Source organism: Solea senegalensis, linkage group LG20, assembly GCF_019176455.1.
Source record: "Solea senegalensis isolate Sse05_10M linkage group LG20, IFAPA_SoseM_1, whole genome shotgun sequence".
NCBI lineage: Eukaryota > Metazoa > Chordata > Actinopteri > Pleuronectiformes > Soleidae > Solea > Solea senegalensis.
In genome coordinates this window covers 4,825,949-4,840,074 of record NC_058039.1, presented here as the reverse complement: position 1 = coordinate 4,840,074, position 14,126 = coordinate 4,825,949, and the positions used below count along the sequence as shown (strand labels likewise).

The following is a 14,126-nucleotide window of genomic DNA, read 5'->3' as shown; positions in this document are numbered from 1 at the left end:
TGCTGCTCTGATTTCATAATGTCTGATCTCCACAAGAAGCTATAATCATGAGTGCCACAGATGTGTGTGTGTGTGTGTGTGTTGAATGGTCTTTACAGCAGCCAGATAATCTAATGGAAAGTGTTTTTATTATTTTTTTTACCAGTATTGCTTTCTTTTTCCTCTGCCTCTCTGTCTCACTGTGTGTGCGAGAGAGAGAGACACACCTTCTGCTGCCAATTAGTCCAGTTTCTCTTCATAATTAATGACAATTACTTATAATTACACCGTCTCCATGCAGCTACCAATCAAAAGGTGTTTCTGAGGGGAGTTGCAAGTCTAATGCATGTGCGTGGTTCATTAGTGAGTTCCATTCCTGCTCTTCCCTCAGAGGAGACAAAGTGAACCTGAAGCCCAAGCAAATGCTAATACAGTTTGACCTTTGTGAATGTTATAATGTCGAAATTTCCCATCGAGATCCTCACAAAATTAGTGAAGTGCAAATGATGCGTTTGAAAATGTCGTGAAATATGATAAAGACCTGTCTTGTATTTACAAGAGAAAAGAAAAAGGCTCTGGCTTCAAAGTATCCTGCATGAAAGCAATATTCTCTACTTTTTCTTAGGTTTTCATTAGTGCTGCAACTTACGATGACTTTCATAATCGATGAATCTGTTGATTATTTTCTCAAATAATCGATCCTGAGATGTCAGAAAATGTTAAAAAATGTTGATTGGTGTTTGTCAAACCTGGAAATAATGAGGCTCTCAAATGTCTTATTTTTGTCCACAAACCAAAACGATTCACTTTTAATGATTTCTTTGTTATATGGACCAAAGAAATGAAGAAAATATTCACATTTAAGAAGCTGAAACAATCAGAAATCTTGTTTTAATAATGAAAAAAGCTGATTAATCAGTTCTCAAAATAGTTGACGATTCATTTCGTAATCGATTATCCATCCATCTGTCCGGCGATCATTTGTTGTTGCACTTTTCCAAATGGTGGATATCTCGTCTTTCTATTTCTCTTTTATACAAAAGTTGCTTGAAAGAAGACTAAAAAGTACGAGCGCTAGTTTCTTGACAGTTCGACAGCAACTCTTAACAGCGGAGGGACTGTTTGTGGTTAGCATCCTCACTGTCAAAACAACAAATATGAAAGTGTTATCGTTCAAGAAGAAGCAAAACAATTCAGTGCAAAACACTGCTTTAACCTCCAGAACATCAGCTCTGCTTTGTTGTGTGTTGTTTTGCAAAGTAAATTGTAACTTTCAAAAACATCTGCAGTGCACACACAGTGTATATGGAAGCAGAACATTGCAGTGTAGTCTCTTAAGTCTTGATCGTGGTTGAAACACGTTATTTTTCCCCGAGTTGTCATTTTCTTTTTCTTTTTTTTGATGTAAATAAATGACTGTGACATATCTTACATCAGATATCTATATGAAAAAATAAACCCTTGGATGTAAAAGCAAATAATCCACAGAAAGAATTGAGCTTTGTCTGTAGAGTGAAGGATAGACAAATAATAATATTAAAGAAATAATATTTGAACACACAGGCAAATACACATTATCAAAAATAAGAATTATTGGAGAAGATAAAGTGGGATCTATATTGTAATTGACAATGTGAAACTAAGCTTCTAGCTATTATTTTACCACAGACACACACACACAATGATGTACAACTTACATAAAATTTCATTAACCTACTGGACTAAAAACGTGTTTTATGACACAAGTTCTTCACAAGTCTATAAAAAGAGTTGGTCAGAGTTAAATAAATCACACTGACAAGCAGCTGACAGCCAGTGGAACCTTTTTATGGATCTAAGTGTCCCAGAACACATATCAGTGGGTTACAGACCTCAGAACCCGTCCCTTTACTCTGTTACAGTTCTTATAAACCTTTCTCATCTTGAAAAGATGATTTTTCACAGTTGTACATAGGTGTTTCTTCTAAAAAGGGAAACTCTCTGCTTTTCGTCCTTGATTAATCTTTTATGAAAGTTAGTGCTGACAGCGGTGCAAACCCCCCAAAAGTGGTTGAATCATCCCTCTCTGTCTCTGCCTCTCTTTCACACTTCTGTCCTCTTTTCTGTGTCGCTCTGTGTCGCCGTTGTCCCTCTCTGCCTGTCGCCAGTCCTCCCGCCTGCAGTGTCATCCGTCTTACTCAAAACTCTTAAATGGCAGCATCCCCTTTTCTATTACTCTCCTATCGCTGCTTAGTTCTGTTCTCCCATCTTGCATCTTTCCTCTCTGTCTCATGCTCCCTGTACCTGGACTCAACTGTAATTGCTTATCTAGGGAGAAATAAAAGCCAGGTAAATGGCTCGGTGTGCGCGTGTGTGTGTGTGGAGGGTTAGACAGAATAGCTATGTGCTGGTGTCTGCTCTGCATTCATGCAAGCCTTCTTCTTTTTTTGTGCCGCTATGTGTGTTTTTGTCAGTGAGCATGTGTGTGTGACAAATGCAGATAGTTCTACAGATGGTCCATAAAAGCAGCAGCTTGTAATGAAGCAGCTGAGACTGAAATCATGGTTATGGTAAACCGGGGAGAGACAGAGATAGGGAACGAGAAGCAGAGATAGATAGACAGATAAAGAGAAAATGGAGAGGAGGAAGAAGTCAGGCTTAAAGAGAATAAATCAGAAAGGGCAGTCGGCAATAAACTGTGAAAATGAATGTGGTGTAGCCACTGGCTACTGAATAAACTACTGTAATGAAAGCATGTGACGTTCACAATGAGCTCGGCAGAGAAAAAAATACGGGAGGATTCGGGGGGATGCACAGAAGGTGATGTAGGGGTATGGACAGAACAGGAGCTGGCAAACCATCAAAGTTTTCAGTGGAGGAGGAGAGAGAGGAGGAACGGGAGGGAGGGGATGGGTGGAGTGTAACAGAAAGGGACATTGACGGAGAGGAGGGAAGGTGGCGGTTTAAAAACAGGGCATATTGGAGTCAGAGAGGAAAGCAAAGGGCAAAAGTAGCAGAAACACAAGGGTGTAAGAAGGAAGACGAGAGGTGAGAAGTGAAAATAAAGCCGGGGAAACATTTTCTGAAAAAGATATGATGTGAGTACAGACATGGGGAGAATGAAAATAAGATGGATGGCGCTGATGAAGAGTGGTTTGGCTGAGAGGTGCAGCAGCGGTCTGTGTTTCTGATTTACAGTAGGTTGTATTTACCAGGATCATACCTCATAAGTTGCCTTTGTACAATTCTAAAAACCTCAAACACGTATGAGCTCACGTCTCAATGCAAAGATTAGGCATGCATATCGACACCACGGTGTTTTGGTTGCTTAAGGTGCTGGAATGAAAACATGACCAGGAGATTGTTGTGAACGTGCTTAGATTTGGGTGCAGTGAGTAGAGTTAAGGCGTTTAGGCCTCTCCATCAACACGTCTCACAACATCTGGTGTCTCTAACTGTTGTCTCCTGCTTGGCGCACCTTTTGCTTGCAATGTTACACACCACCAACAACTGCTTGTGGACTCAGAAATGTTGATATCACAACAACGACAATACTACAGTATATGAATCTTCAAGCACAATAATGCAAATAAATGAGCAACAGCTACATCCAGCAAAAAGAAAACCTTGTTAGTTTCACTTTCAGTCAGACTTCAAAAGGGATTCTTTCTTCTTTCTTTTTTTTTTTTTTTTAAATATGATGATAAATTGCTCTTTGTAATGATCCCTCCTTTTATCCCGCTGCTCAGTGCTGTGCTTTCATTACAGTGATTAATCTCACTTTTTCTCACGCAGGGCAAAATGAGAGGCACGAGTGTATGCTTTTAAGTGGTGGTGTTAAACTAAGGTCTCGCCTTTAAACAAATGTGTCTGTTTTAGGTTTAAGACGCAGAGAGTCTCCTTCTGAGTTGTGCATTAAAATATACCCTCATTTAAAATCACATCGTTTAAAATGGTCAGCTTCTGAATCTGAAAGTATACCAATTACACCCGACAGAGAACATGTGTGTTACACAAACAGTCGGCACTGGAATTATAAAGTGTGAGGCTCTTTCATTCATCAATGATTTAATATATTGAAATATCATATCCATTGTTTCCTTTTAATGGTGCACATTAAAATGTTGAGGTCCCTTTCCCCCTTTACATTTAATTGTTAATATTTTAATAACATTAAGTGTTTTACTTTTGTTTATGTATCTTTGCTCTCCTGATTTAAAGGTCCAGTGTGTAACATTTACAAGTGTCTTTTGGCAGAAATGGAGTATACTAGTTTGTACAAGTATAAAATAAAAGATTTTTGCTTTTTGTGGCTTTAGAACAAGCCTTATATTTATACTTGGCGTTCCTTTATGGATGCCATTTTGTGCTGATACGGCAGCCTGAATGGACAACTTATTCCATTCCCTTTGGAAGACCCCCAGCTCTCCCACCATTTCTGAATCTTTACAAGTTCACTCTCCCTTTTTTAAAAACGTCTCCAGGAACCCATGTGTGTATGAACTGTTTATGTAAGTGTGTGCGTGTGTGTGTGTGTCTGTTAGGGCAATGAGCAACAAACATCCTGACACTGAGTCGGGCCACACTGTCTGGCAAAATCGATAGGCCAACCGGTCAGAACACTAGGCCAACCTGACATCCAGACAGAATAGCAGCACAGGGGGGTTTAACGCTGTGATGGATGACCCTGGTTATGGATGTCTATGTGTGTGTGCTTGTTTCCAAGTGTGCCTTTCTCAAACTGTGTCTGTGTGGAGATAAGGACGATGGAGGTGAGAGGGGGTTATATAGGGTCTTTAGCGAAACGATTTTCCTCTCTCATATACAGTATGCTGACCACGCTTGGTGAGCACCAAGGATTTAGTATACCCTCTTAAGAAAACTGTAAACTGAAACTTTGTATCGGCCAATTAAAGCACATGAAGGGGACGCTGTGTGTTTTTTTTTTCTGCAAAGAAAAATCATTCCCAGGCAAAATAATTTTGGTTATTCAGCTATTTCTGTCTTTTGTGATATCTATTTTTATATGACTCATGAGCTTTGGTCTCGTGGAGCCGCTCGTTTAAAAGACGGATGCTAACAAGAAAAAGGTGGCGAGATTTATTCAAAGTGAATGACTGTGTATTTGCGTCAATGAAGGAATTCATTACCCTCCAAGTAATTATCGGCAACGTGACGACAGTGGGAATATAGATGTAGAGAGGGGAAGAGACAGTGTAACTGAAGACGTATGAGTGGAAAGTCGTTGTTTCAATGAATCAAGGAGAGCCAGTCAAAGAATCACTGAAAGGAAAAGTGAGATTTAGTGGCATCTAGGGGTGAACCTTTATATTGCAACCAATTGAAAAACCTTTTGCAAAGATTTCAGATTTCATTTATTAAAACACAGCAATTAAGTCATGCCATTACAAATGAATGACACCATAATTAAAAAACAAAAAAAAACTTTTATTGTAGTCTTTCATTTTAGCAAGTTGTTTTTTTTTATGGCAAAATGATCAATTATCCTGTCAATATGTGTAGTTTTAACCCCTAGTGCCCCAGATTGCCATGGGAATAATACACAACTCCTTATATGGACATCCTGGGTGTGTGTGTTTATAGGTCACATATTCATTTTTTGTCTTCTTATGTGTTGTCAGAGTTATGATTCATTTTTAGTCGTGATATAAAGTAGCAACAATTGTGCAGAAGTCACAGAAATAGAGCGTTTGAACTTTGAACTGTGACCTATTTCCATATTTCACAAATTCAATCCAATTTTAAACATTTTGAGTACTTTTTGCTCAGGTGTGTTTATATAGTTTGTGGGGGAAAAAAAAGTTGTGCTGAGAAAAAGGATATAATATTGCACATTCTTATGACCTCTGTATATACTGCACGTTTAAACATAGTATTAAAAAAAACAAAAAAACAGCCAAATGTTGTGTGTTCTAAGGGTTAAGGGGCTGAAACCTGCAAGGTTTTCAAGTTTCCTGGTGACAGCCTTTATCAACTTTCTTGCCTCTGCCCTCCATCTTTCATAGGTCTATTTGTCATGTTGGGCATCCTTCGCCTTCAGTTTGCTTTACCCATCACTTCTTTGTGAGTCTCTGCTCTCGCCTTTTCCTCACCCCCTTCTCCCTAACCCCCATCTGTCTGAAGAGTTTCATAGTTATATCAATCAAGTTCAAACAATAAGACCAGAGTTGGTCCCTGTTCTCCCATCTACTTCCTGGTTTATGGCTTGTTATACCTCTTATCCCCTCCCTCCCTCTCTTCCTCTCCCCCCTTTTTTTCTCTCCGCTGTTTGTGTGCTTGTGTATGTGGATATTTACAGTATATGCACAACTTGTACCTGCCGCGTATCTGAGGCAAAGAACTGTAAATGCATCGAGAAGAAATACTGTGATCCACCATAAAATATTTCCACATTTTCTCTGTTGCTTTCACAGAGGCTGACTTTAGTGCGCTCTCACTGGGAGTCTGTTTACAACCGTCTTCCACGGCAGTATGAATCATCAGTAATTTTCCCAATAAAAAAAACTCCACATTTGAAGAATCTGGCTGTCTGTAAGTTTGGTATAAATTTCAACAATAGGTCACAGGCTGTTTTGGACCATGAAATGATGTTTTGCAGTGTGTGGATACGAGGCCTCATATCTAGATTTGATGCATCACTGTGCTAGAGTTGGGTTATATTATACGGCCACGTGACAACTGAATTAAGGGAGAAGCATGCATCATCTCACCCATTTCTCTTTCTCCTCTTTCCTTACAGAACTTCACAGTACGTCGTGTGGAAACCCAGGTGTTCCACCCAAAGCAGTGCTTACTGGTGGTGGCCGATTTGCTGTGGGGGACCGTGTTCGGTACAGCTGTGTTCCTGGATATGTCCTCGACGGCCATGCAACGCTCACCTGCATCACCAATGCTGGAAACTCAGCGGTCTGGGACTTTCCTGCTCCGATTTGTCGAGGTACAGACAACTTCACCTGTTTTTGTATGTGTATGTGTAGGCGTGTGACCGGAAATATGAAATGTTTTCTTCTAAAATGAACAACTTGTCTCCAAAATGGACAAATCGTGGAGAATAGCTTGTTATTTTTGTATCATCTTGGAAGAAAATCTTTCATATAAATGATGTGTTTGTGTGTTTGTAACAAAGACAGAAAGACAGACAGACCATACGTGTGTGTGTGTGTGTGTGTGTGTGTGTGTGTGTGTGTGTGTGTGTACTCGTCAACCTATCCAACAGTGGACCCCTGCGTCGTTACACAAATACGGGCCCTCCATGCCAACAAAGGGCATTTTTCTGTCGGTCATTCTTTAAATCATGTGTTACCCTCTGGTGATTTCTGGTGTGTGTGTGTGTGTGTGTGTCAGAGAAAGATGCCTGTGTAGTTTTGGTTCGTTAATGGCATGTGCAGTAATATTGATGCTAAACATGATAATGAGGTGTGAGTAGGAGAGTGGTAAATGTGGATTGTGGATGTTAGGGTCTGAGTTTTTTTTTTCAGCATAGGTATAGAAAGGATTTACTAGTTTGTTGTATTTCACTGTATTCTAAAGAGGAGTTACTTCATTCTTTGCACATGGACATATCGCTGATTGCACGTAAGATCACAGATACACGTTATTGTTCTTCTCTTATAAATAAATGTAGGTTATGTTTGAATTAAATACAAATTACACATTGTTAATACTTTCAATGAATTTGTCTAATTAGTCCCGTTTTATGCGGAAGGCTGCATGCAGTCACCCCTAATGAGAATCACACCCATAATCTGCATGTTTATTCAGCCTTCAGCTGTTGCCTGCTCATTGTTTTACTTTGCCAGTCCATATGGCACCCATTTTTTAAAAAGCTTGTTTTCGGTGAGCCCGTTGACTCGCTGTACAGAAAATGCCAAAATGAAGCCACTCACTGCAGCGTTCTCCGGTACGCTGGGACATTTGGGGACGGTTCCACTTGCATTGAATGGATACAGGTGCAAGGACATTAACATGCTAATTAATTGCATAAAAAATGATTACGTCTGCAGAGGCCTTTAATGAGAGCGCAGCGTATAGCGAGCTTGTGGGTAATTTGAGGACAAACTAAAAAGCATTCATATATTAAAGTAATTCACAAAGAGGACTTCACTGGATACTTGTGTCCCTTTTACTGAATGAGTGATCTTGATACTTTAAGAATCTGACTATCTAAGTTGACTGGTATGGAATGCTTGTATCAATTTGTTGATTTCTTGGATGAAATATTGACTGGAGATTGAGCCCATTTTGTTTCATGAGCTGGTCGCTGCTCTTAACCCTCTTATGACCATCAAGATAATCACGCTGCCTGGATTTATATTGATTTTATGGCTGTAGTGTTGTCAAAAATTGTTCAACGAGTGAGTGCTTCTGCCGCTTCCTGCTCCTTTTCCCAAGATACCTTTAACTTTCGATATCTGGCCGTTACTCAACCGTTTAGGAATCACGGTCCTGAGAAGCTGACGTCACAAACACGTGAGACGCTGGTGAATCTTGTCTGTGATTGGAGCCTTTTCTACCACTTTATCCTCCACAAGGGTTGCGCATGTTGCTGTGTCAATCTCAGCTGACATAGGACAAAAGGCGGGGTGCACTCTGGACACATCGCCAGTCCAAAGTTTTTGAATTGTCTAAATATCACAAATGGTCTAGGAGTTGCCAAATCCTGTCAGCGATGACTGAAGGGTAACAGAAGGGTTAAACGGAGGGTGCAAGACACTCTTTTCCACCGATTAAACCAAAGAAACTGTGACTTGGAGATGCTGATTCTGATCCATCTGCTTCACACTGAGCTGAGGTGTGTGCCAAAATAAAACTTCAGTATTTTTTCCAAATACCATGTTTTTCCTTATTTTCCTCCCACTTTTTATTATAGTTGTAGTTTATTATAGGATGTTGCTATGTTTTTTTGATCACTGTTGGTCAATCAATAACTCTTCTCACCTCACTATGTGTCATCCCAGTGACATCTGTGACCTGAGCGTTCCCAGGCAGAGAGTGATTTAGTCAGGGGATTGAACTTTGCCGCTCGACCTGAAAGCATTCTAGTCGTAGATCTGATAAGCAACACAGAGTCAGTCATCCAGAAGGGCAACATCCCTTAACACACAGAGGAAGGCACTTACACTCCTCAAAGGGGCCCAGACATCACCACCTGTGAAGTGAGGGAGCAGATCCACAGCGTTGAACTTTGGAGGACTCAGTTCATGGTTTGTGCGTTCATTAGTGATGGATGCACAAGTGATAAACAAGAGAGAGAGAGAGATACCTCGGACCACTGCAAGGAAAGGAGGCACTTAATTGTTGACAATTACTGGAAACTACATGGATGTACAGTAAATCAGCATCGCATTAACTTCTGGGAAAGTGCTGTTGGAGCTGGAGTCCAAGTCAGCAGCAATGAATCCTAGGAATCTGTTCAAGGAGACACAGTGGGAACTGAAACAGATATTCAGGTGTGGCAATAGTGGGTTGATATTGGGACAGATAGACAGATTAGGACAGATACTTAATGCTCCTATATAGTAGTAGCCTGGATACTGACTATAAAAAATGAATTTTTTAAAAGGCAAACAAGGCAAACATCTAAGATCAACCCATTTATGTCTTCTGCCCTTTAACTGATACTAATTAACTCGAAATGAGCAAATAAATGGGACCAAACAATGAGAAAGACGAGGTAATTTTTTTGCATCAGCAGATATCTCGTGAAAACAGCGAGATGTTTCAAAACAACACCACTGGGTCACTGACACAAAAACAAAAGCTTACTGTCATTTTGTGTGTAGCCGCTCTTTTGAGAATACTTACTTTTACCCACACAGTATCTCACTATTTGTGAAAATTGGCATTTTACTGAGACAACATCTGGTTTATTGTAATAACATCCTCCCTGCCAAGTGCAGGAGGCTATGAAAAGATTTGTAAACTGGTGACAATAAAATAGTCCCTTAGGAAACACATGACAGGGCATAGAAAAGGCAAGCAACTGTCGCTGAGACTGAATCTACTCCAGTATATACTCACCTACACAACTGGAAACACAGCTCTGTGGATCTTTATTTGGAATATAGGTTTAACAAGTCGGAAGATAGTTTAAGAAGACATTAAAGAGAATATAACGAGCTATTCTCACTTGATGAACTCCCCCGTGGAGTGGAGCCACACAAAAAAAGGAAAAAGCTGGTGTTTAACACCTAACCTTGATGCTTTTCACCTTCATATTTCTATTCATTTGTTTTTCAAAAAGTCACATTTGAAAGATTTCCAACTCATCTCTAAAGCAACTATTACTAATTAGCATTGCTTTACATTTTTTTTTTAATAAAAATTATAATAAACTTTATTTGTATAGCACGTTTCATGCAAGGATTGCAGCTCAGCATTCTTCACAATAAAAGGAAAATACAATTAAAAAAGCAAATAAAACAATAAAACACAAGACGGGGTGCAATAAAATAGGAAAAGGCTAGAGTCAAGAGGTTAAAACCCTGTTTTGACTTTAAAATAAAATACAAATGCAAATTAAAACACAACACAGGGTGGAATAAAAAGCAGCTTGTCAAAGGCTAAAGTAAAATATTTGTCTTCTTTTACAAATATTAAAATCCAGAACACAAACACAACACAAAAAGTGTACTCGTGATAGCAAAACTGTTAATATAAAGCATACAGGATGTTTATAATGGTCCTATGTCTTCAGTCAACCTTGCCTTTTTTCTGCACAACAACATCAACTAAAACCAGTACAATAAATGTTCTTTTTTTGTGCAACCTTGCCTAGCAGTGAGCGTTAATTTGGGTTTAAGAAGCGACAGGGAAGCGGAAGGGACAAAGGTGGAGGGGAAAATGGCAAGTTGTCAGTGCTGGATTAGCAATGTCTCTGTCATGCTGTCAGTTAGGCCAAGAGGTGCTAAGCTACTAATACGTTCACACTAACATGCACACGTCAAGCAAAAAAAAGAAATCCATTGGAGTGCTTCTGCATGTGTGTTGGGGTGTAAATCGGGGGTGGGGTGCACCTGGAGGCATTCATACTAAGCCATAATAGCTTTCTATCAATTATTCAACCATGCAATCAAAAGAGTGCTTTTAGCAATACTAACGAAATTGTGCAGCCGCTCCTCCCCCCCACACCCACTCTCTGATTTACCCCTTTAATTCACACAATTATATTAACATTAACATGAGCGACTTGTACATTTCTGCTCAAATTGTTTAGCATTCAGCATAAACAGAAGAAGTGAGAATGGAAAACTTTGTTCACTCATTTCTTTCAAGTTATTCATATTCATGCCTTTACCTTTAAGTTCAAAACACATTACAGGCAAAATCAGCAGGCCACTTGTTTTCTCCTTGTAAGCTGTCAGCAATAAAACATGCTGTGGGTGCACAAAGTCAGTGGGTATTTACACCACGAGTATCTTTATTCTGTGGCAACCACGTTTTCTGTATTTGGGATTCTGTCTTGGAGATACTCAGCCCAGTAGGACAAGGAAATTTAAATTACCCTCAGGAGTAAATATGAATTTTATGGTCTCATAATTCCCTGCTGTTGCCGTGGAATCATTGTGGTTCAAGTGCGGGAACAAACAGCAAGATAAAACACACTTTACAAATATAGTTACAGTGACGTTGGCATCAGGCATAGATATGTTCGTCAAACAAAAGCAACTTTAGTCCATGTGACTTGAGTAATTCAGAGAGGCCATCGTTGGTGTGCACTTGCAGCTCAATTGCGTCACTTTATGTGATTTTTATGCATAAGAATAAACTCTCCTCGACGTGGCTGATAACCGCAGCAGTTGAACTTAATATGATCTGATGCTGGATTGCACCGCATGTAATAGGTGTTCCTACCGGAGGTTTCATTTCATATAATACCTTCAGTTTATTGTGAACTGTAATTTCCTATGTTGAAGTATATATTTGCCACTACTGAGCAATCATATTTGCAAATGATGTTGTTTTATAACAAGCATAGCAAACGACTGCCATCTCAAGGAACATATAATGCCATGCAAGTCCCATAGTGGTGATTCGGGTTGTTTAGTGAGGCATCATTTTAGATGCAGCAGGATACAAAATCTCGTGTAAGTCCCTCTTCTAATATTGCTCTCTCCTTGAACTTAGTTTGCTATTGTTCTCCGTCTTACAATATTGCATCTGCCCGACAAGTTATCAAGAAAGCTGCTGATATATAGAACCCACAGCAGATAAAGATAAAGGAAGTATCCAGCTGAGTACACTTTGAAAAGTCGCCATCTCTTCCGAAGACCCAGAGTCCTGTGTGCCTCGCACTTGTTTTAAACTAAACTTGACGTTACGTCGGTTCCCAGGAGATTAAATTTGTCTGTGGCAAACAAAGATCATACAAAAAGCATCATCGGTCACCGGTTTGGATCCTGGTTCCCTGTATCTCCCTCTCTCTCTCCCTCTCCTCCCACAGTCCAAAAACATGCAAAAATTGGGGTTGAGGTTCATTGCACATTCTATATATTGACCATACTCAGGTGTGAGTGTATGTTGGCGCGGCGATGGATGACGACATGTCCAGAGTGTACGCCTTTTACCCTGTCAGCTGAGATTAGCTCCAGCATGTGATGGATGGATGGATGGATTTGACTACACGTTAGCTCAACATCACTTTTATTGCAAAAGGTGGAATTGAAGCATCTTCTTTTCCTCACATTAGACTCTATGTACATGTGTGGGTGCCAAAGGCTGAGCTAACAACACAAACATCATTAAGTTTGACCTCATTCATGTGTCCATTATTACATACCAAATACCCTTGTGTAATGTTGTGTGATTAACTAATGCGGGAGATGTGTGCGTGAGAGAGACAGAATGATGAATCTGTGTCAACATTAATGGCTCTGATAATATAATATGTTGTTCCTGCTTTAAATTAGATAGATAATGGTACATAATATTATCCGGCAGTACAGAGTTAATATTGATGGGTATAATGGTCATCTTGGCATTGTTGCTTTCCTATGTGACTTCTCGTAGTAATCTTTGTGCCTTTTCTTTTTCTGCTAAATGAATGCCTTTGGCTCTATGGTAGAAGCCTCTACATGGCATGATCCACCGTCTATTTGAGGAATTGGCTGATATGAGAAAAAACATAGCAATGGCTGGAGAAGGCCGGACTGAACAGAACAGACAGCACTGACACACTAATCACAGCTGCACAGGAGCAGGCACTAAGCACCAGATCAATAGAGGCTGGGGTCGACCGCAGCAGGCAGGAATGACCCTTTACACAGTGCACCACATCACAGCGGGGTGTGCGACGCTGACTGGGAGGGCGTACATGGAACGCCAACGCCAAGTGGCTTGAATAGTGTACAGGAACATGCGCACAAGATGGAAGATGCCCACAAAGGTGGTTGAGAATGACAGATCCTGTGGGTCTCAACAGACAAACTGGTGTTGGCTAATCAATCAGACGTAGTGATTGCTGGTAAACAGCAGTGTTGATGGATGTGGCAATCCCAAACGACAGCAACATCCAGAAGAAAGAACTCACACACACACAGCTTTAGAAATACCAAGGGCTGAAAGAGGAGCTAGAGAAGATGTGGGGAGTAAAGATGCAGATGCAAATGAGCTATTCAGCCAACTCTGCTATAGACCTGCTTCTGTACATGGTCCCTGTCAACGAAACTAATAAACTAAACTAAAGGCAACTGTGGTCCCAGTGGCGATAGGAGCACAAGGGGCGGGGCTGTAACCCTCAAACTGGGAGACTTGCCCTTGCCTTGGTTTTTATGCATGAAAATAAACTTTACTTGCCGTGGCATGTGTAACTGCAGCAACACTATAACCAGTCTCACAACATTTGAAAGTGGAAGGGTTGTGCCGTTTCAGCACATTTTTATTATTATACCAAACCAGTGTTATGTACCACCACGAGCAAAATATAATGGTTCAAAAAAGCAAACTGTGGCGCGACAGTAGTGTGTTTCTCTACTGCTTACTGCATAAAATGATACCATGTATACATACGGTGTGCGCTGTTTGTTTGTGAAGGCATGTCAGTTGGTGCAGAATTATTTATAGGGCGGAAATATCCTTCAGCAGATTTAAGACGTTCATATTCACCCAAACACACACACACACAAGCATTGTTGGCCTTGAGAAGATTT

The 14,126-nt window shown here is 40.2% G+C and overlaps 1 protein-coding gene across 1 annotated transcript in view; it reads left to right on the top strand.

The window, feature by feature from the left end:
- Nucleotides 1-14,126, top strand: part of LOC122786300 (CUB and sushi domain-containing protein 3-like) — a 303,505-nt gene that overhangs the window by 118,685 nt on the left and 170,694 nt on the right. Inside the window, exon 5 of the mRNA XM_044052500.1 lies at nt 6,719-6,916. Within this exon, the coding sequence (XP_043908435.1) occupies nt 6,719-6,916 (198 nt within the window). The remainder of the gene's footprint in view (nt 1-6,718; nt 6,917-14,126) is intronic.